This window comes from Cryptotermes secundus, unplaced genomic scaffold (genome assembly GCF_002891405.2).
Source record: "Cryptotermes secundus unplaced genomic scaffold, Csec_1.0 scaffold371, whole genome shotgun sequence".
Lineage (NCBI taxonomy): Eukaryota > Metazoa > Arthropoda > Insecta > Blattodea > Kalotermitidae > Cryptotermes > Cryptotermes secundus.
Window position 1 is genome coordinate 209,704 of NW_019741978.1, and position 22,109 is coordinate 231,812.

The 22,109-nt window shown below is 38.5% G+C and overlaps 2 protein-coding genes across 4 annotated transcripts in view; both read left to right on the forward strand.

Moving 5' to 3' along the window:
• The window catches only part of LOC111872867 (mitogen-activated protein kinase kinase kinase 12), a 48,960-nt gene extending 45,821 nt beyond the window's left edge, over positions 1-3,139 (forward strand). For all 3 annotated transcript variants that reach the window (XM_023867100.2, XM_023867099.2, XM_023867101.2), the window contains one exon: positions 158-3,139. In XM_023867100.2, the coding sequence (XP_023722868.1) occupies positions 158-265 (108 nt within the window). In that variant the 3' untranslated portion in view covers positions 266-3,139. The remainder of the gene's footprint in view (positions 1-157) is intronic.
• A 3,669-nt stretch (positions 3,140-6,808) lies between these two features.
• The window catches only part of LOC111872888 (ADP-ribosylation factor GTPase-activating protein 1), an 18,108-nt gene continuing 2,807 nt past the window's right edge, over positions 6,809-22,109 (forward strand). The window contains exons 1-7 of the mRNA XM_023867144.2: positions 6,809-7,135; positions 10,480-10,647; positions 13,520-13,633; positions 14,458-14,726; positions 15,242-15,356; positions 16,477-16,599; positions 18,243-18,302. Of these exons, the coding sequence (XP_023722912.1) occupies positions 7,076-7,135; positions 10,480-10,647; positions 13,520-13,633; positions 14,458-14,726; positions 15,242-15,356; positions 16,477-16,599; positions 18,243-18,302 (909 nt within the window). The 5' untranslated portion in view covers positions 6,809-7,075. The remainder of the gene's footprint in view (positions 7,136-10,479; positions 10,648-13,519; positions 13,634-14,457; positions 14,727-15,241; positions 15,357-16,476; positions 16,600-18,242; positions 18,303-22,109) is intronic.

Below are 22,109 nucleotides of genomic sequence, written 5' to 3' on the forward strand. Positions count from 1 at the left end.
GATACGTTCCTCCGAAACGTCGGTTAACACCACTTATACACGGTGCCAAATCCCAGAAGACTGCTTTCTTCATAGTCACCGCCGTGAAAGCCTCAAATCTTACATTTAAATGGATGTTTCAGTGTGTGTATGTACTGTATATATTTTATTATTTCAGAAACATGGAACTTCAACAGGCAGTTCAGACTCTGAATCAGACGATGTCAGTGAAATGACTGTTGCAACTCAGCTTGGGAAATCCCCGAAACTGGAAACTGTAGTATGATGAACATGGACATCTGGATTTCATTTGTAGTGATAATGACTTTGTTACGCATATGTAAGCCTTGTACAATCGTTAGGCATATGGTTGAATTGCCTCAACAGTAATACATATGCATATATTTTTAAAACACAAATATGAAGGAATGATGTTCCTGTGTGTTTATTGTAGAGAGTTTTGTGGTAAAAATTTTTACTGAATATTTATGATCAGTATGGAGCATTGAAAACCAGATGCAAATTGAATGATAATAGCTGACACCACAGAGTGTCTTGCAACGATTTATTAAAGTATGAGCAAGTGCATTCATTGCGTGTGATTAAGGAAATTCTGTGAATGATAATGCTAATATTAAAGTATGTTAAAGGGGTATGTGCGAGGAACAAGCAATATTACATTATTCTAATGGAAAGTATATAGTCATCCATGTGTTAAAGCAAAATATATTTTGAAAAGCAAATCCAAATGCAGATGTAATTTGGATTTTGATATAGGCACAATTAGTCTCTAAAGTGTAACTGTCATCCCCAGATTTAGCAGGACTTAAACTTCAAATTGGAGTGATCTCACATGGGTTGTGAAAATCAACATTCCTTGAACCGTTATATGCAACACAACATTTGCAGTAGCTGTATTAGTTTCTCCTCAGATAACATGTCTGTAGAGTGGAGAGTTTCATACTAGTGCTAGTGGAGAAATGCAAGTGGTTAGTTGTGCATTTCTTCTGTATGAGATTTCACCATCACATACAGTTTATTATGTCTGCATGATCATGATATATTAACAGTTGGTGCAATATAACTACCAACATGGTGGAGAGAAACTAGGTCAGTCATTGGTTGTTAACCTGTAAAAGCCATTCCCTCATAATGTCATATTTTGTTATAATTTATTTTTTATGATTTTGTATTTTAAGGGTAAAACTTCTAAATGAAAGAGAAAGAATTTTATAATAGTGAACTTAGACTTGTTATTGATTAGTGGCTGATACTTGTAGCGCAGCACCGCATTAATTTGCTCGCCAGGATTGTATATTGAAGGTCAATTATGTCTTCATAATGCTATGAATGTGAGATTTATGATTGTAAAGACTTGTAAAACCATTACCATGACAGCCTAAACACTGTGCAATTTTTTTTAGAAGTGTATGTATAGTGTTATTTATTTTTTCAGAACATTAATAACGAAGGCATTTGGGATTAATGCACAATCACTAAATACAGTTTCTGAGAGTCATGCATTTAAATGAGTTCAGATTATTTAAATGGGATCTGACATCATTTATGTTATAGTTATTATGATAAACATGTTGATACCTGTTTTTACTATGTTGTTAGACTGTGCTAGGCAGTGAAATTGGATGACAAGTACAATTTTTACTTATATGTCCTTGGTACGAAACCCGTTTCCTATGCATGTTACTGGAAGGATGGTCATTATAGCTTTTCTTAATGACAGAATTTTGTGTATATAGATTTCTTTACAGCAGTCTTCAGTACAAGTTTCACTGTATTCATATGATATCTGAAAGTTCATACTATTCTATGTACCTGCCTTTGAAAATTTTGTGTCATTTTTGACAGAAAGGAGCAGAGTCTGACAGTTTTGTAAATAGATTAAGGGGAAAGCTCTGAAAGCAAGTAATTTCATGTATTTCTTATGATTTTTATTAGGGAGAGTGAGCATAAGGTAAAATGTATGGTTCCCTCACCTCTTCATGCTGTCTTGCTAAATGGATAGATTTTATTATTAGAATAAAATGATTGAGACGAGAGCAGTGAATTTGACTGCTGGAGCTCTCCTGTTAGACGAACATTAAAATTGGCCTACTTCATCACTTGTGAATTTTAACTGAATAATATATTAACCATATTTACCATAAAGTAATTTTAATCCTTCAAAGACTGAATTTCTCCAAAATAGTATACAATAATTCAGTTTGTACCTCACATGGAACACATCTCCACTACAATGTCAAATAGTTACTGCTGTTTAGGGAAACAATTGATATGTACTGTGAGAACTACTTGGATCACACAAATCCATACTGTGTGTAGAATGCTGTGTTCTAGTATGTTAAAGCAGGCAGTGCATATAAAACCACTGGGCTTTAGAGCGTTAATATAGTGAACTTGTACGTGTGCAAGTGGTAAGTTCAGTGTGCTCGACAGCAGATCACTTTTTCAGACCGCATACTGAATTGGGATTATATGACATTCTGGGGTTAACTGCAGTTCATTTACTGTGAAGTAGTAGATGTGATACAATGTGGAAAATTGATTTGTCCTATGGTAGTAAAGGTATAGGCATGGCCATAAGAGAACAGTTGATGGTCCATGAATCTTAACACTGGGAACAACTGAGAACATCGTGCTTTAAAACCCATTCAGAAGTTTTTCTTACAGTCTTGTCAATACAAAGCTTGTATATTTCATTACCTGTCATATGAAACAAAGAAATGTATGTTTTATGTGTAAGATGGTCTGTGTATGACAGTTAAGAGATGGTGTGATGCAGCTCCTTGTCAGTATTATACTCAGTAGTAGATGCCTTCACATTCATTAAAGAGGTGACTATCCCTGTACAAATACAAGGTCTGATCAAACAGTATTGAAACTGAGTTCATATCTTGGATAAATTGCACTGTATAGGGAGATGGCTGTGAATAATGTGTCTATACATGTTGCAGCATGTACAGGTGTTTAGTTGGTGGTTATTTGGATTATGTCACTGTGTAGTTTTGTAGGTGGTTGTAAATGTTTTGGAGGAATATTCTGCTTCCATCTTCATCTTCACCTTCACCTACTCCCTGAAGATGCAGGTATCGGATTCCTTCAAAATGGAAAGCAACTAAAATAAAAATGTCTTGTATAGTAAGTTTACTTGTTCTGATTCCTTCTTATTCTTGGTTGCCCAAAACAGCAATTATTATTTTGTTTTTAAGGTCTTTCATTCTGGTCCGTCACACTAACCAATTAACNATTATCCTATTTTACTAATGTATCCGTCATTAATACAACTTTAAAAAGATATTAGGAATATGTTGTTCACTAAAAATGCATTTTAATACTATGATAGGTAAAATCAATAATATGCCTGTAGGCTATGTTAGCATATAAATTTACACATTAAAAGTGAATGTCCACACTCCTCAAGTTGTCTCGGTTTTACGTAATTTATCGTCACAACATGTTTTGCCCTCATTGAGCCATCATCAGGTGAATTCTGTCCTCGAGTGAGACCACTCCACTGTATTTATTTCCCGTGCTTCTCTTGTGCACATCATTATTTACTTCATGCTAGTTGTTAAATTTTTTATTTTTATCCGGCTATTTTGCGGCTGTTATCAGTTTGTCAGTGTCCCCATTGTGGTCTACCAATAGAAGCACGGGAAACAAATACAGTGCAGTGGTCTCACTCGATAGAATTCACCTGATGATGGCCCAATGAGGCTGAAACATGTGAATATAAATTATGTAAAACCGAGACAACTTGAGGGTGTGGACATTCACTTTTAATGTGTAAATTTTAGTGAACATCATATTCCTAATGTCTTTTCAAAGTTGTATTATTGACGGATACGTTAGTAAAATAGGATAATGTCTCAATACAACGGGATGCTGAAATATAATACCAAAACAGCAAGATTTGACTGACTGACTGACTGACTGACTGGACTTCATGGAGATGAGCCCTTCTTGAGAAGCCCCCAGTTGTGCAGCTAGATTAGAATTTCCCAAAATTTTATGGAACACAGGTTCATTACTGTGTTCACAAGAGCGCTCCACTGGTTCCTATCCTGAGCCAGATCAGTCCAGTTCATGCCACTCCATCCTGTCTCTCTCAGATCCATTTTAATATTATACACCCACCTACATACTGGGCCTAGTAGTATCTTTCCTTCTGGGTCAGAGCAGGTCGGGATACTGTGGAGAAGAGAAATCTTGCACTGCCAGGAATCGAACCCAGCCCATCCAGCCTGTGGCCCATCGCTATACTGACTGAGATATCCTGACTCCTTAGTCAAAATCAGAGCATGACAAAATGTATTTTAATGTGTTTGGAATCCAGAAGAGTTACTTCCATGGAAACGCTACAACAGGTCGTTGCCTAGGAAGTAACAATAGCGCTACAGTAATTCTAACAGTGAGCATTGCATAGAGATGAGATTCCACGGTTACAACAAAGGCTTCTTTGCATAGCAGTGGCAGAGGTTATAAAACGGGGTTGAATGCATTCGAACAGCGGGTCTGCCAATAACCGCTGAAGAAGACAGTTTGGTATTAGCCTCCATAAAAGAAGCAAGTCTGGAATTAGTCGCCGAAGGAGTCAGTCTGGAATTAACCGCCGAGGAGGACAGTGGATAATAATTGTACTTGTGATTGTATAAGTGAAGTGTCCAATAAAGGCTCTACTGAATTTGAGACCTATGTGGATTTACTTGTTGCGGGACACACAGAAAACACGTAACAGTATATAGGACTGCATCCTCAGCATAATGTTTTCCATGATTGGTGTAATTTGAGAATCCCAGTCAAAAATCAAATTTGGGCTAGTGCACAAATTATTTTGATAAATGTTTGGTACTACATCCATTGCTTCAGAATTCAGTACCAACACATGAATTAAAGGAGGGAGTACAGTTTCTGTATAGGAGAATATCAACCAGATGGCATCTTTGTGGAACTGGGAATATTGTACAAATTTTAGTTTTGCTATTGGTCATTTTTAAATTCTAAAATAAATCATCGGTAAGTTAAAATGTTCTTCCAGAAAGAGTTTCCTTAGTTTATTGACATTGAGGTCAGTATTTGTGTTCTGTCACAGTTCTTTACATAGAACTGTGTGCCTTCTCATTACAAAAGACACCCACATGGGGTGCTGGGTTCACAATATCCAGCAATTATGCATATCCTGTTGTGGATGCACAGCAAAGCTGAAATATGTGTACCTCAATTCATTATTGGGTTCTCTCCACTCAATTGTTGTCAATATGTCTGTGTGATAACATTTTTCCCTGAGAGTTTTCAGCTTCCATCCTTCAGTTAGCACTTGGGCATAGGAGTAGTTATGAGCAACGTCTGCTTTCCTTGGACTGTCCTTGAAAAGAAATCTTTTCCAGCAAGAGCATATACAGTTCTATTTGAGACACACCTCATAAGCATTATGTTCTCTGTAAGCATCTGATTTGAACATTGTTGGGACCTTTAAATTTATTTGAAGTACAGTACTGTCAAATTGGTTCTGTGCCAGGCATTGATGCCAGTCGTCTCTTCAGATTGGGTGGACTGCAGAGCTGGTCTGGGTGATGTGGAAAAAATTCTTGACCCTACTGGGACTCGTACTTTGACCTCCGTGTCCAGCTGTAGCCAGTCGCTGTACTAACTCCACTATCTCATCTACATTTATAGGGTAGCACCTAGAAAGTTGAAATGGGGAATAATATCAAGGACTCCAATTCTGCATGCAAATCTAACAATCTTTTTTCTTTTTAATGCTAGTGGGGTGGGACTAAGTCCCTTGTACTGCGGCCACTTCTGGCCTATTGTGCCAACCCAGATGATAGGTGAGGGTGATTGTGGAGCAATTGATGGAATGAAGATTGGCAGGGGAAACCGAAGAACTCTGAGAAAACCTGACCGAGCGCCACTTTGTCCACCACAAATCCCACTTGACCAGACCCGGGATCGAACCCGGGCCGCCGCGATGGGAAGCCAGCGACTAACCGCTTGAGCTATGGCACGGCCTTTCTAACAATCTTAGCCATCACCTTCCTTCAGTGTTTTGATGCTGTTTTCTCTTCATTGATTTGCCCCCTTTTTTTTTTAAAGTTACCCATTTTATAAGGCTATCAAAAGATTTCTCTATTTCAGTCAGGTTCACAAATGCCAAAACCATGTCGTCTGTATATGTCAGCACTCCTATGTTTTCGAGGTTCTTTTTGCTTATAATGTTGGCTATCGTTAAGGTGAAAAGCAGAAAGTCCATAAGCCCCAACCTCTCCCTCGTAAAATCCCACGTGGTTGATTTATCTTATGAGTGACAGCTCGTCTCTATCCTTGTATAATTATTTCTTGGATATTAATTACTACGAGCACGACGGAGTCTGTTTCTCACAAACGGGGACCAGATACCACGGGTTACTAAAATACCTTTGCGCGAGGGCACACCAAGTAAACTGTCAACGAAAATTGAGGAAACTGCGTTGCCGTTTTTCAAATTTGCGCTCCTACATTCAGCAACATTCGTTCAACTCAGGCTGTTAACAATTCCCGGAAATTTCGGTTGCGTTGCGGTAGCCAGTTTCCTTGGTGTGCCCACGCCCTTAATGAGATATTTCGCTGTTGTCCAATTTTTAAAACTTAGCGTGTCATTGTTTTCTTAGATCATTGTTTCATTTTTGGCTTCGTGGAGTTGCTTCAGCAATTTTGTCTAGCCCCACAGTAATCCTTGTGAAAACAATACTTCGCTCTTTCGTTTCTTACGCCGCAGATGAGGTCTTTGGTGTCCCCACACCTCCTTTTCTTCTTTTTCGTGTTCGATTGCCAGTAGGTTTGTCGCTGAACACCGAGAGGACGAAGCGTGGAACCGTACTGTAGAGTGCAATGTTCTGTGTTCGTGGCAGTAATCTTTGCCATTATGGATCTGAACACGTCAGTAATGTGTCGAGTTTTTAGATTTTAGTATGTTCGATGATTTAATATTAGCGGTTAAACTGTGATACCTAATATAATGTAATACGATCTATAGTGCTTAATATACAGAGTTTCCATGAATTAGGGAATAATCTGTCTGTAGCTTCAAGGAGTAACAATGGCTAGTCCGAGAACTCGTCGAGTCCTACAAGATTTAAAACCAACTGACGATAACAGTGTAAGTAGGATTGTGCTTAGTCCTAATAGGAAATAAATAAAGGCAATAACGTTTCGTCACCTAACAGATATCAGGGCTTATTTACATTCTTTAAATCCCCACTTGAAGTAGTGGATAGTACAAATTAGTACTTGACAGTTGTCGGTATGTTATGGTTAATGACGTGAACGATATTGACACAGCTGGTTTTAATGAAAATAATGACGCCAGATTCTTGTATCCAAGGATTAATTAATTAATGTGCATTCAGGATTTTTTAATTAGATTAAGTCATAAACTCAAAAAATACAGTTGAACCTCTTTGAATTCCTGCAGCCCTTTCCACCTATGCACTCATTATTTTTTCCATTGTGTTTAACTGTTTTAAAATATAATTGTTGAAGTGCTGTTACCTCTTTGAAACTGGATTATAGTGGGCCTAAGAATTACAGATTATGAAAGATTACCGTTATAAACTAGGAGCCAGGAGGAGCCTGCTAGGGGCAAGAATTTTCTCCATGAAGTCCAGACCGGTTCCAGTTTGTATATGTCAGGTGCAAAATATCTGACCAGTTAAATGAATATGTGACTACTACATATACAGTAAACTCCATATTATGTGGCATATATGGTGAATGGAATATGACAGTTACCTGAGGAAAACTCTTAGGAACCCACTACAGAGTCAACATGTTTTTGCTTGAGTTCTGGCATGGGAGTCTTCCTAGACAACATAGTCAAGGGGAGATTATGGGCAGTGCTTCTAGTGGCAGCTGGGAAACTACTGCATGAGAGGTGTACATATGAGCATTGCAGATTTGTTTTTTAGTAACCTTATAAAAATAGTAAATTTTCTTGAAAATTTTTGCCCGTTGGATCAGAATTCCAGATGTTGTTAGCAGATAACTGGGATTTACTGTTTAACTGATTGAATGGAATAACAAAGAGACATTAAAAACACAAATTAAGAGATATTTTACTAAGGCTATACAGTGCTGTAGCTAACTGAATTTATGTGTTGGAAGCGAAATATTGACAGTGACACACGAATAACTAGGTGTTGTAGGATGTTGAGGTGCTCATATGGTGGTTATGAAGAGTTCTGTCTTCTGGGCTATAATGCCTTGTAGTCTTTTGAAAGTCAAACTTATCATTTGGAAGGACATGTCAGCTCCATCTTCAGGGTTGAAGAATAAGCCAAGCAAGAAACCAGTGTGGAAACTGGTGGCAAAGCAGAGCTTCTTTATCTCCAGTGATCATTGAGCTCTGTCATAGTCCTGCTTACTACCTGCTTCATGCTGGTTTCTTGGCTTATTTGTTGACCCTGAAGATGCAGACGATATGACCCTGTGAAATGTCAGTTGACTTTCAACAGACTACATGATGTTATATCCTACAAGATAGATCTCTTCAAGTTACGTATTTGGATTCTAAGTAACTACATACTTTCTACATAGAGCAGAGTCTTTGAGAAGCTTATAGTCATTTATCTGATCGAGGAAACCCTGGCTTGTATGGAATCTGGATGTTCATTATCATGTTCATAACACCTTGCATGTGGACTGTTCTGAACCAGTTGAATCCATAGATTTTTAGATCACTACTGAAAGTAACCATAAGATAAATTTGCCCCTGTGCTTAACTAATCAAGCACTGTGCCATGTTGTATGTGGGAATGGATGTATAGATCAATGTATTCTTGACCTCGGAACTGGTTGGAGTCAGTATAAGAGACAAGTGATTTTATGAATTCAGTAAGAAGTAGACTGTAAACTGCATGATAATGTACAAAATTATCACTGAATGAACTAAAAGTAAAGGTATTCTTGTAACAGGCCATAGAGGCCCATGGGGTTGTGAGACGTTGAGGTTCCCACATTTTCTAGACATTCATTCATTTATTCAGCATTCCATAAATCCTTACATGGTTAAACACCAATGGATATAGAAATAGTCAACATGAGTAAACATCACATACTGCATCACAGTTGTGTAATGTCATACCAGTTAAAAACATTAACAATATACAACATGAACAAAAACCATCATCTATAACAATAAAGCGCTATCAACTACCACCCGTAACAAATCCAAAACTTTAATTGTTGTCACAGTTAAAATATTCATCCAATGAATAAAATGAATTTAAAAATAGGAATCATTTAACAGCAGACTTAATTTTTTTTTAATTTAGACAGTCGGCTCATAGATGGCCGCAAGGTTGTCAGCCTTACATGCCATGCTGCCCTCGACTCCCAAGAACATTCCTGGTACTCATTTCTGTTAGAGGCTGAGTTGACCCCAGGGCCATAGCGCGGCTGGAAGGATTAGGTCAATTGAAAAATTCCAGTGACCTTATTGGAACTTGAACCCGTGACCTTCTGGCTTGTAGCACAGTACCTCAACCAACTACGCTACAGCGTGCCTTCTATCAATGAATAACTAACCAGTTAAATTCAAGAAAACATTAGAATACAAGGAGGCCTTTTCCTGAAAATGACACATTTCCAGAGGGAAAAGATACATATGAGCACTTCCAGAGGAGACAGAGAGACATTTTGATTTCTGAACTTCAGAACCAGTTTTAGCCACTTTACCAGCATGGAAGTAGAGTACTATTGTTACTTTTGTTATCCCTGACATTTTCTCTCTTGTGCATATGGAAGGCACTTGTACTAGTGGTTATTTTTTCTGATATCTGGGGACACTTCATATTTATTTAACAAATTATGGACATAACAGTTCTCTCTTCTTGATTATAATGCCATGTAGTCTGATGAAAGTCGACCAACATTTTTGAGGAACATATCACTACACAGTAGTGTAGTTCGTTGAGGCACTATGCTACAAGCCAGAAGGTTGTGGGATCGAATCACGATGAGGGGGATTTTTTTAAATTTACCTAATCCTTCCAGCCACACTATGGCCCTGGGGTTGACTCAGCCTTTAAAAGAAATGAGTACCAGAAATATTCCTGGGGGTAAAGGGCGGCTGGCGTGTAAGACTGACAACCTTACCGCCATCTGTGAGCCAACTGTCTAGAAAATGTGGGAGCCTCAACATCTCACAACCCTATGGGCCTCCACCACCTGTTACAGGGATACCTGTGAATGGCCATTCACCTGCTCTGAAGATGGAGGCGATACGTTCCTCCGAAACGTCGGCCAAAACGAAGAATACACGGCGCCAAAACCCAGAAGACACATACATGAAACATGTTTTAATTTTGGATCATGGTGTGATGCATATGCTTTTCACCTTAGTGAAGTCACATACATTAGTTATACCTCATATATGTGTGTGTAGTTCTAGGTCTTTACGAGTATTTCACTTGTAGTGATAAAACATTTTATAATGCTTTACAGAGATGCTTTGAATGCAATGCACACAATCCACAGTGGGCTTCTGTCACATATGGCATCTGGATTTGCCTTGAATGTTCTGGGAAGCATCGTGGTCTTGGTGTACACTTATCTTTTGTTAGATCCATTAGTATGGATAAGTGGAAGGATATTGAACTTGAAAAAATGAAGGTATTTATTTTTAAATCTATCACTGTTAAAAGTTTAATTGGCCACTTAATTAATCGGTTTGTTATACCAGTGACAGCTTCTGCCTTGTTGGTGGTGGAGACATATCCGCTGAATCTTTCAACTAAGATATTTAAACCATATAAGTTTTCTCTGCTAACAAAAAGAAGCTTATATTGTGTTGGTAGATGTACATGGTGTGTTCAGAAAGTATCGAACCTTTGGTCGGCAGAAATACATTTATTGATTTGGAGGTACAAAACCCTAATCCCCTTCAAAGTAGTCTCCTTGGTAATGCACACACTTTTCCCAGCGCTTCCGCCATTGTTGGAAACACTTCTGGAACGCATCTTTTGGAATGGTGATCAGCCGGGCTGTCGCATTCCGCATGATGTCTTCTCTTGACTCAAATCGGGTTCCTTTCAGCGGCATTTTCAGCTTGGGAAATAGCCAAAAGTGACACGGAGCCATGTCGGGGGAGTAGGGAGCCTGACAAACCACAGGGATGTTGTGTTTGGCGACGAAAGTCTGAATCAGATGCGCAGAATGGGCAGATGTGTTATCATGATGGAGCTGCCAAGTTTTTGCTGCCCACAGATCCGGTTGTTTGCGCCACACAGCATCATGAAGGCAATGAAGGACCTCCTGGTAGTATTCCTTTATGTTGGTTTGGCCTTGTGGTGCGTACTCATGATGCACAACCCCACGGGAGTTGAAGAAAACAGCCAACATGACCTGGACATTTCTGCAGACCTGCCGTGTTTTTTTTTGGCCTCGTGGATGTCGGATGTTTCCACTGTGATGACTGCAACTTGGTTTCCGGGTCGTACCCATAAACCCACGACTCATTGTCTGTGATCACAGTGTTCAGAAAGTTGGGGTTACTGTTTGAATTGTCCAGCATATCCTGTGCGATTTCCAGACCGTGTTGCTTCTGCTCCATTGTTAGCAGTTTCGGTACAAATTTCGCGGACACTCTCCTCATGCCCAAATCCTTGGTCAAAATTAAATGTATCAATCCAGTGCTTACTCCTATTTTGTTTGCAAGTTCTCGGACTGTGATATGATGGTCCTCCATGACCAAAGTCCATACTTGCTCAATGACATTCTCATTTCGGCTTGTTGAGGGTCTGCCTGAACGCGGTTCGTTGTCCACTGATGTGCGGCTATCTTTGAAGCGGTTGTACCTCTCCTTTATCCGTTAGTTGCTCATGGCATCATCCCCGAAAGCCTGTTGAATCTTGCAAATGGTTTCCACTTGGGTATCGCCAAGCTTTTGGCAAAATTTGATGCAATATCGCTGCTTATGTTGTTCCGTCATTTTACACCTTACTGGAATTCGACGAGCGCTCACTACACGTCCTCACTCATAGGCCGACTGCCAGCGACTGACGCTTTCTGTGGGCGGGAAAAAATTCACAACTGCGCATGAATGTCCCCTCCACATCTCCACCGAAGGGAGCCTCCCGTGCTTCATTGGTTTATGCGGGAAAAAAGAAGGTTCGATACTTTTTGAACACACCACGTATTTAATGTTGTGGATCTTCATTACACATGCATTTATATCTGTATATGTGATATATAATTTCCTCTCCAGTGATATGGGATGTATCTTTGATGTGACATGTATTTCCTGCCACAGCTGATGTACACACTGTCTGTTTTCCCTACCTTAGCTAACTGAGAAGAAAGTAACTTGGTGATTTAACAGTCACTATTTGAGAGATGTATTTAAGTTGTGTGAAGGGCAGAAAGTGGATACTGTTCACCTTCACTCTCTTAAAAGTAAGCCTTAACCACTGTTTCTTTAAATAAGTGCGCTAAGTCATGAAACTAGGGTTTATAGAATATGACTGTAGCCAACAATAATGGACAAGTACATTGTCATGTTTTTATAGTCTTTTTCTCTTCTGTCTATAATGCAACAAATTAATAGCATTAATTCACATTTAATTCATACAATGATCATTAAATGTATAAAATGTTACAATTATTAATATATATACACAACCACATAGAATGTTGTTATGCTACTACATGTGCCATGCACAGCAACACTTGATATGCTCAACATAGACACAGCACATCTAATATGATATAGAAACAGCCACAATTCAAAAAGATCAAAACGGTATGAAGGAACATCAATGACATATCTTGGGAATACTATATGATTAGCATACAGTGAATTAGAATCCTAAAATAAGTGTTGCCTGAAGATGGCCTTATAAGGCCGAAACATGTAGCAGTATAACAGCAACATATGTATATATATTGTAATATTTTAATTAATTTAATAACATTTTATACATTTAATGATCATTGTATGAATTAAATGTGAATTAATGTTATTAATTTGTTGCATTATAGATGGAAAAGAAGAAGACTAAAAGATACATCAGTGCAACAGAATGCTGAAATATAATAATATTGTTATGTGTTAGTGACTAGACACAGGGTTTGAATTGGTAACTGGATTTATTGAGCGCTCATAACTCATAACTGCAGGGGTAGCTACAATGGTTTCACAGATCTACGCACTCTACAAATTGCTGTACTGCAGCACACATAAAGTCTTCTATGTCTTCACTAGTCATGTGGTAACAGCTCACAACAGTGGGTGTTCCTCTGCTTGTGTGCTCACATCCTTGCTGGATGGCAGCCAGATCACAGCTAACTCTCAGCGACACTTCATGGCCACCTAGTCATCACTTGCTTATTCACATGGACTCTTGTTATATAGCTTTGGACAGATTGCATAGAAAACATTGTTTCCAGCAGCTCCTCGATTGTTGCATGATGTGTGTCGAGCCATTACTTAGCAGTGGACAGACAATTTTTATGTCATCACATCACAGTGTTCTTTTATTTCAAGGTTGGGGGCAATCGGAAAGCTAGGGAGTTTTTTGAATCACAACAAGACTGGGATGATACCATGACTTTACAACAGCGCTACAACACGAAAGCGGCTGCATTATATCGTGATAAGGTGAGACTAAGAATACTAATTCTTGCTCACTTTATAGTAATTTGCTCATCAATTTAGATATTTCTTGGGGGTTTCTGTTTCTTATCAAAGAAAATTCAGATTAGAAGCTTGTAGAACTTTATGATATTTACATCTTGGTCGTTTCATGTGAACTCATCACACGAGTTGAATTTCACTGAAGCTCAATAAGATTGATGGACCTGATAAATATAACATTTTACTTTGCAGTGTGAGTTAATTTAAGAGATGCAGTGTATTGAAGCCTTCCTTAAATATTCTTGAATTCTGAGTCACTTTAGCATTTTTATAAGTCTTCCTCTATTTCATTCTTGTACCAACTTAAAGCTTTTAAATGAGGCTTTCATTCAGTATGTTACATATTACTTTTTGGGTCTCCTTGAATTTTTGCCTGTACATTTGGCTTCTGATTTTAATTTACCAAAACAATGTTTCACCGATTTCTTTTGTTTCTTAGTTTGAAGTATCAGAGTGATGGAACCCACACTGCAGGATCTTATTTTGTATTCCAAGTCTTTCCCAACATGTCTTGTGATCATTTAAGTACAATTTTAGACGTTTTCATTTTGAGATATGATCCTTTTCATATATGTATAAATGCTCTGGTTTTGTACTGCATGGACATTCATCATGTCCAGACATTTTCAGAATTCTCACACAACATGCATCAGAGCTAATTTGTTATTCATTCTTTGGAAAGTATTGCAAGTTCGTTGTCAATAGGTTTGGTATGATTGATATTTTCATATCATTTATTCATATTCATATTCATATTAATACTTATATATATGTTGATCTTTCTTCAGATTGCAACTCTAGCACAAGGACTTGAATGGGATGAGGCAACTTCATTAGCACAGAATTACATTAGTGGCTCGGTGAATAGGTATAACAGTAGTTCACGCATTGAAGGAGTCAGCTATGGTAATGATGATGAATTATATCATAGCAATTCAGATTCTGGTAGCTATCAGTCAGGTGGGAGATATCAGAGTCTGGATGCACAGCAGAACTTCAGAGATGAAAAGGAAGCATTCTTCACACGCAAACAAAATGAGAATGCATTGAAACCTGAGTAAGACTTCATCTGTAATCAATTTCAGTAATGGTTGCCTATGCTTATTGTCAGTACTAACTGTGTTGTTGAAAATTTTCAAGTGTTACTACACTGCATAATTTCTAAGCTTAAATGTATCACATTTTCATGCACAGACTCTTCATAAAATTGCTGCAGCATGTTATTACCAAAGTACCATACTTGATAAATAAGATCTGAAAGTTTGTGATTATTCATTAATACAAGTATTGTGTTTCTGGACATTATGCATTGTCCTGTTTTTATATAAAATGCACAATGTTTTGGAAACTGGATGCAGTTGGGTCCAATCGACAGAGCTAGTCCCTATCTCTGGACCTAGGGAGGTAGGGGCTAGCTCTATCCATTGGGCCTAGCGGAGTAGGTTCCACCTGAAGATGGAGACAGAATCCAGTCCCCAAAACGTGTCTTAAATAAAAGTAGGTTGATGGATAATGTCCAGAAATGCAATAATTGTACTGTACTTGATGTCTGACTTGATATTACATTTGCAGTGATATTCCCCCAAACCAAGGTGGACGTTATTCTGGGTTTGGCTACACAATGGATCCACCAGCACGTAGCAGCTCCCAGGAGTTCTTTGACAGTGCAGTGTCGTCTCTTGCAAGTGTAAGTTTATCAGTGTTAAACAAACAAATTGTGTAATTTTGTGCTTAATGAACACCTTCTCAGGAGTTGAAATCAAATGCCTGCAATTTGCTATGAATTTTCAGAGTGCAGATTGATCTAAAAATCAGTATCATTCTGGCATCTATCATAAACATTAATGTTCCAGCATAATTATTTGCCATCAAACTGCAGAAAATAACAAGCAGGACTTTTAAGTGAGACTGTTCCTCTGTGGTGTTTACATGTATGATCACTTTCTTCTGGTTTAGGTAGATATGTATTGAGTATTTAAATATAAAACAAGGTAACTTATCAGATCAGGTAGCCAGATCTGAACAAAAAAATGGAACCACTGAATGCAAAAAATTTTTTTCCATTTTTGTTAAGTTGATATTTGGTTGTTTTAATTTATTTATCAGTATATCATTGTCACTAAAGTCAATGGTTGTAATGTATTTGACCTGTACATCCATTTGAAATCTGATGAGGGAACTGCCTGCTCTGACAACATCATGGTTTTCCTTCCTTCCAGGAAAATGCCATGGTCTTCAAATGTGCCTTACCTTCTTTCCATATCCCTCCCACTTGAACCTTTCATGATTGCCATCACATCTTATTTGATGTTCCATAATCTTTGCAGTTGAAACACGTCATTAAATATGACCTAAGAGTAAATCAGTGGCCATTTTAATGACAAGCAATGAAAGTCCTATGCTCCAGATTTAGTAATGATGGTAGTTGGGATAACGCAGTCAGTATATCGATGGGCTAGGGGCTTGGTGGCTTGGTGGCTGAAGAATCAGGGTTCATTTGCTGGCAGGGGCAACAGATATTTCTTTTCTCAACAGCATCTAGACTGGCTCATCCAACCTTCTATACAGTGAATTGCTGGGGGTAAAAGCAGCAAGGACAAAGCTGACCACTCATCTCCATCTAGTGCCAAGGTTAAGAATGATGCAGCTGTACCTCTGCTCCTCCATACATCTCATTTTTAATTAAATATGTCCAGGGACAGTTTTACCTCACAGATTAAGGGAGAGTAAGCATCTGAACTGTGTACAGGTAGAAGTGTATTGACTGATTTCTGTAAAATTTAAACTTGCTTGTTTTCCCCTTTTAGGGGTGGTCTGTGTTTTCGGTGTCTGCAACCAAAATAGCAAGTAAAGCAACTGAAGGAGCCATTAAAATAGGAGGGATAGCATCTCAGAAGGTAGCTGATATAAGTGTTTCTGTTGGGGAAAAGGTAAGTGCTGTGGAATGCTCTTTTAGTTTATTAAATTTTAGTTGCTTATTTAGTCAGTACTTTTGTTTGTTCCCTAGAAGTGAGATGTCTAGCATTTTGTTATTCTCCAGTCTTCTTATTGGTCTTCCAAGTAGCTACTTTTCCAAGAGTTTTCCCACCAAAATTTAGTTTGTATTTTGTGTGTATATCTGTAAATTCCTGCTTGAAGAGTAGGACATGAAATGGTTAAAAGTAATTTGTATGTTCAGAAAGACAAGATCCTGTGTTTATGAGAGAAGTAAAATGTTTGCGAAGTTGAGTAATAGTCATGGAAAAGCAGGTTGTCCGGCACAGTTTCTAACTGATTCTTTAGCAAAGATCAAATGTAAATGATGTCAGCATTAGACAATGAAGATAGAGAAATTTAAGAATTCTTACTGTATGTGGTTTGTATCGAAGACACTCCTCATTTTACTGTTACGTAGATACATTTATATATATTTATTTTCCTTTAAGATGTGTGAATATCAGCGTTCTGTTTGCTTTGTGCCTAAACTTGTGTAAATTATTCCAGTTGAAATAGAAAAAGTATGTTTTAATGTCAAAAGATAGCCTGTGCTCCTAAATGACTTGAAATGCTTATGAAATAGTGCATGCAGGACACAGTTCATGGCCAGACTATCAGGTGGTGAGTAGTTTCTTATTTTGATATTGTTTACTCTTAAATACCGGTCTAGAAAACCGAGATTAACAGCCATGGGGATCTGTTGCGCTGACCACATGACACCCTCTATCTGTAAAAAAGTTGGCGCTAACTTTGCCGACAAGCAGCGGTTGCTCGGTCAGTATAGTTTGCTTGCATACTACAGGCCACAGAGTGTTTTTTTTTTTCTGTCTTAAATAATTTTAAGTAATGTAATTTGGTTAGTTGGATTGCTGGTTACCATTTTTTTTTTTGTAAAGTTCTTGTTGCCATGTCATCCTATTGAAATTTAACATTACTGTCTTGCCATTTGTTTAGAAGAACTGAGTAAGACCTGAGAAAAATCTCATTCAGGATAGCTGGTATCTCAGGTGAGATTTAAATCATGCCTCTCCTGAATATAAGTCAGAAATATTATTGATTGAACCAACTTGTTTATTGCGGGTTCAAGTCCTGATGAGGTCATTGGATTTTTTTCAGTCGACCTAATCCTTCCAGCTACACTATGGCCCTGGGGTTCACTCAGCCTTTAACAAAAATAAGTACCAGGAATTAATTAAATAATTTTCCTGGGGAATAAAGCGCGGCTGGCGCGTAAGGCTGACAACCTTACCATCTTTGAGCCGATTGTCTAGATAATGTGGGACCCTCAACGTCTCACAACCCTATGGGCCTTCACAGTCTGTTACAGGGATACCTTTACCTTTTTACTGACTTGTTTGGTGTTTTCAGAGTTTTGGTTTGTATAAATTTATGTTAAAAATACTGAATTGTTTGTTTGTATATTTACTTAATTATGTTATGACAGCAGTAGGGTTGATTTCTTAGTATGAAAAGTGTTCTTATAGATTAAGATATGCATTTTATATGTAGATATTCACACATCTGTAAATCTCCCCCCCCCCTCAATGCATTGATTTATTTTGTCCTGCATGATTATGTTATGGCTTTGTTCTGTCAGGTGAAGGAAGGAAAGCTGCTAGAAGATGTCAGTACACAAGTCTCAAATCTTGCAACTAAGGTAATGAAATATTGCAGTGTCTCCGATTTACAAATATATGACTTACAGATGCTAGAGTTAATATCTCCATTATTGTTGTACTGTTCTTTGTTTGTCCTTCACATGGAGTTAGAAAGTAACATATCACACAATAACAGTTTATATAAAGTCATAATATATTTTAATAAGTAAATATATATGCACAAGGTCCAGTGGGGTAAAAGAAATTTCATTCAGGTGACATTTGTTATCCAAATAGGAACTGTTCATTATAAGAGAACTGTGTTACATTCATGTGTGAAGCTGAAAGAAGTCTGCCATCCAATTGTGTTCTTATTTCAGTATTTTCTTGATTCACTTATACTTTGACTTTGCACAGGACTCAACATTGTACAGAGAAATTTTAACTACAGTGTTATTCGCTCTGGATGTTGTACTGGTATGTGAACAGCGATGTCTTCTTACTTCAGTGTGTGCTGGCCATTGCATGATTTCCAGCTATTTCAGTATAACCAGCCATTGTCTGATATCTTGTTATTTCAGTACAATCAGCCATTGTTTGATGTCTTCTTATTTTAGTACAGGGTGGGGCGCAGAAACTTCCTTTTTTTGAAGGCAAATAAAAGAAAAATTATTGCTGATAGACAAGATTTATGTTTAGCTAATGGGAGAACATACTTTAAAGTTTTAAACAAAATATCTTGAAGGTGGTGGCCACCGTTCTCTATGCACTGATGCAACCGTTTTCTGAAGTTCCCCTCTGCACGTTCCAACATGTGCACCGGAATTTGGGCTACTTCCTGCCGAATAACATTCTTCAGCTGAAGCAGGTTTGTGGGGCGATGTTTAAAAACCTCTGCCTTGAGGTATCTCCATAAAAATATCACAGTGCATTAGATCAGGTGAGTGCGCTGCTCACGAGATGTCACCTCGAAGTGAGATGAGCCATCTGGGGAACTTTGCCCTCAAAACTATCATTGAAGCTCGGGCTGTGTGGACCATGGCGCCATCCTGTTGGAACCAGACATTTCCTAGATGCATTTCTTCAAGAGCAGGTTTGAAAAAGTTTTTAATCATGTCCACATACCACTGTGAATTGACAGTAACTGCATGATTGTCTTCTTCAAAAAATAAGGGCCAATAACTCCAACTCTCGACAGTGCACACCATACTGTCACCTTATCACTGTAAAGTGGCCTCTCATGGACCTCTCTGGGATTTTTACCACTCCAATAGTGCATATTCTGCTTGTTGACATATCCAGATAGATGAAAATGTGCCTCATCACTAAAGGAAACAAGTGCGTCAGGGAGTAAAGTTTCCAATAACATTTCACATGCTGTTATTCAGTTCTGGAAATCATGTGGTGACAATTCTTGCACAACCATCTTATTGGGATGGAAATTAAGATGTTCATGAAGAATTCAGCGCATTGAATGATTGGATATGTCTAGGGCGACTGCATGTTTGCGAGCGGAGTGTCTTGGAGATCTCAAAATCGACTGTCGAACTGCCACCACATTTTCTGGCATCGTAACAGTCCGTTGGCATCCTGATGATTTTTTCACCACACTCCCGGTTGTCCTAAAGTTCTCTACCCACAAAAAAATCGATTTCCGGTTGGGAACCGGACCTCTGGGCTTAATTCCAAAGTGAGTACAGAACGCACGCTGCACCGCCACGTAGTAATGGTTGTTCGAAAAATAGGCTTCGACAGCAAACGCACGCTGCTCACTCATCCACCTCATGTTTCCTACTGAGGGGTATTAGACAGAAACTTCCATGACTGCTGTGATTGCCGAGCCTATCCCCACTTTTCTGCGACCTCCCCTCCCTTCACAATGTGTCTTCACAAAAAGGAAGTTTCTGCGCCCCGCCCTGTATAATAGCCATTGTTTAATGTCTTCTTTTGGTATAATCAGGATCAGTTTCTCTATTATAGCAACTGACACATTTCTTTACAATGAGCTGTTCAGATTTTTGCAGTTAGCTCAGTTGGTGTAGCAGTGGTCTACGGGTTGGATGGACAGGGTTCGATTCCCAGCAGGGGCAAGAGATTTTTCTCTGCTCCACAGCATCCAGACTGACTCTAGGGCACACCCGGCCTCTTATCCAATGGGTATTGGGGGTTCTTTCTCTAGACCTGAAGCTAACCACTCAACTCCATCTAGTGCCAAGATCAAGAATGGTGGAGCAATACCTCCACCCCCTACATCCTCATGGCATAGTGCTTAATTAATTTTGCATAGGATAGTCATAAGAGTTGTTGGGTGAGAGCTGGAAGTAGAGGTCAGGCTCAGGAAGACAGTGTTGAATTGTATGTTTTTTGATGTTCATGTGTAAGTAATTATACATAGGTAAGTCAATAAGTAAGTTACAAATGGATGTAGAACTTAAATAAGAGTACTGATTTTAAAAATGCTTTTATTTCTCAACATAATCTCCCTGTACATTGAGGCACTTGTCCCATCGTTTCACAAGCCCCTGAAAACCAGCAGCATAAAATTCTTTGGGCTGCTGTCGGAACCAGGCAGTGACTTTCATTTCTACAGCTTCGTCGGGAAAATGTTCAGCTAGTGGTAATTGTGAACCAAAGACTCATCACCTCTGACAATTTAGGCTAGCATATCATGTCCTTCATCATGGTAGCGATTGAGATGCTGTAATGCCAGACCCATTCTTTGCATTTTGCGTTGTGGGGTCAGCATGCAAGGTACCCATCGTGCACGGACAAATGAGACACCGTGAAATTTCAAGTGGGAAGTCCAAGTGACTTCCATTTGTTCGGTCCTCTTAAACATCATCATTTGGATGAACATTTTCCCGACGATGAAGCTGTAGAAAGGGAAGTCATCACCTGGTTCTGACAGCAACCCAAAGAATATTAGGCTGCTGGTTCTCAGGGGCTTGTGAAATGATGGGACAAGAGCCTCAATGTACAGGGAGATTATGTTCAGAAATAAAAGCATTTTTCAAATCAGTACTCATATTTGTTTAAGTTCTATATCCATTTGTAACTTTGACTTACCCTCATAGTTTGAAGTTAAAATGCTGATCTGATTGACACATTGACTTTTTATTGGTATTTTGTAAAATGCAAATAAATTTAAGGAAATAACATGCTTTATATTCTTCTAGGATGCGACATCATGTAGTATGGGAGATGTTTATTGCCACTAACACTTGTCACTAACATTGAAAGTATCCAAATATCATTTGATATATGAACTTCACCTTTACATAACATAACAATATATTGTTTTTACCTAAATATTAACACTTTGTGGACCAGCAATTTAAATATTTAAATCACCCTGGGGACCAGCATTTTTAAACCTACTACCCTAACTTGTGCACTGTTCACTTTAAAAATTAATATAAAATCTCCTAATTAATTTGTTGAACTACATTTTTGGAGAACACTTACCAATGCTCCTAGAAGTGCTTGAGAGTGTGATATTTCTGGAAACATTCCCCTTTGTGAAGTGGCATTACACAGAACTAGCATATGTAGACAGTCATACTCCTTTTGTTGTGTACTGTGCAAACACGGCATCGCCTAGAAGGCTGCTTCCCATTGGCATGTTCACTCTTCACAATTTTCACAAGGGTATGTTTCTGCATATCACTCAGGAGTCACCCAGGGGGGTCAAAATGAGGCCTGGATGGGGTGGGAGTAGACGGCCCCGGTCGTACTAAGACTGTGTCTGCCGCCACCATGTGGTCTGTAGCCCAGGCTTTTGCCACATTCAGCAGAAATGCCTTGTATTTCAATTTTGAATGAGGGTTTAGATTTTTGAAAACCAAAAATGAATTGAAAATGGCACA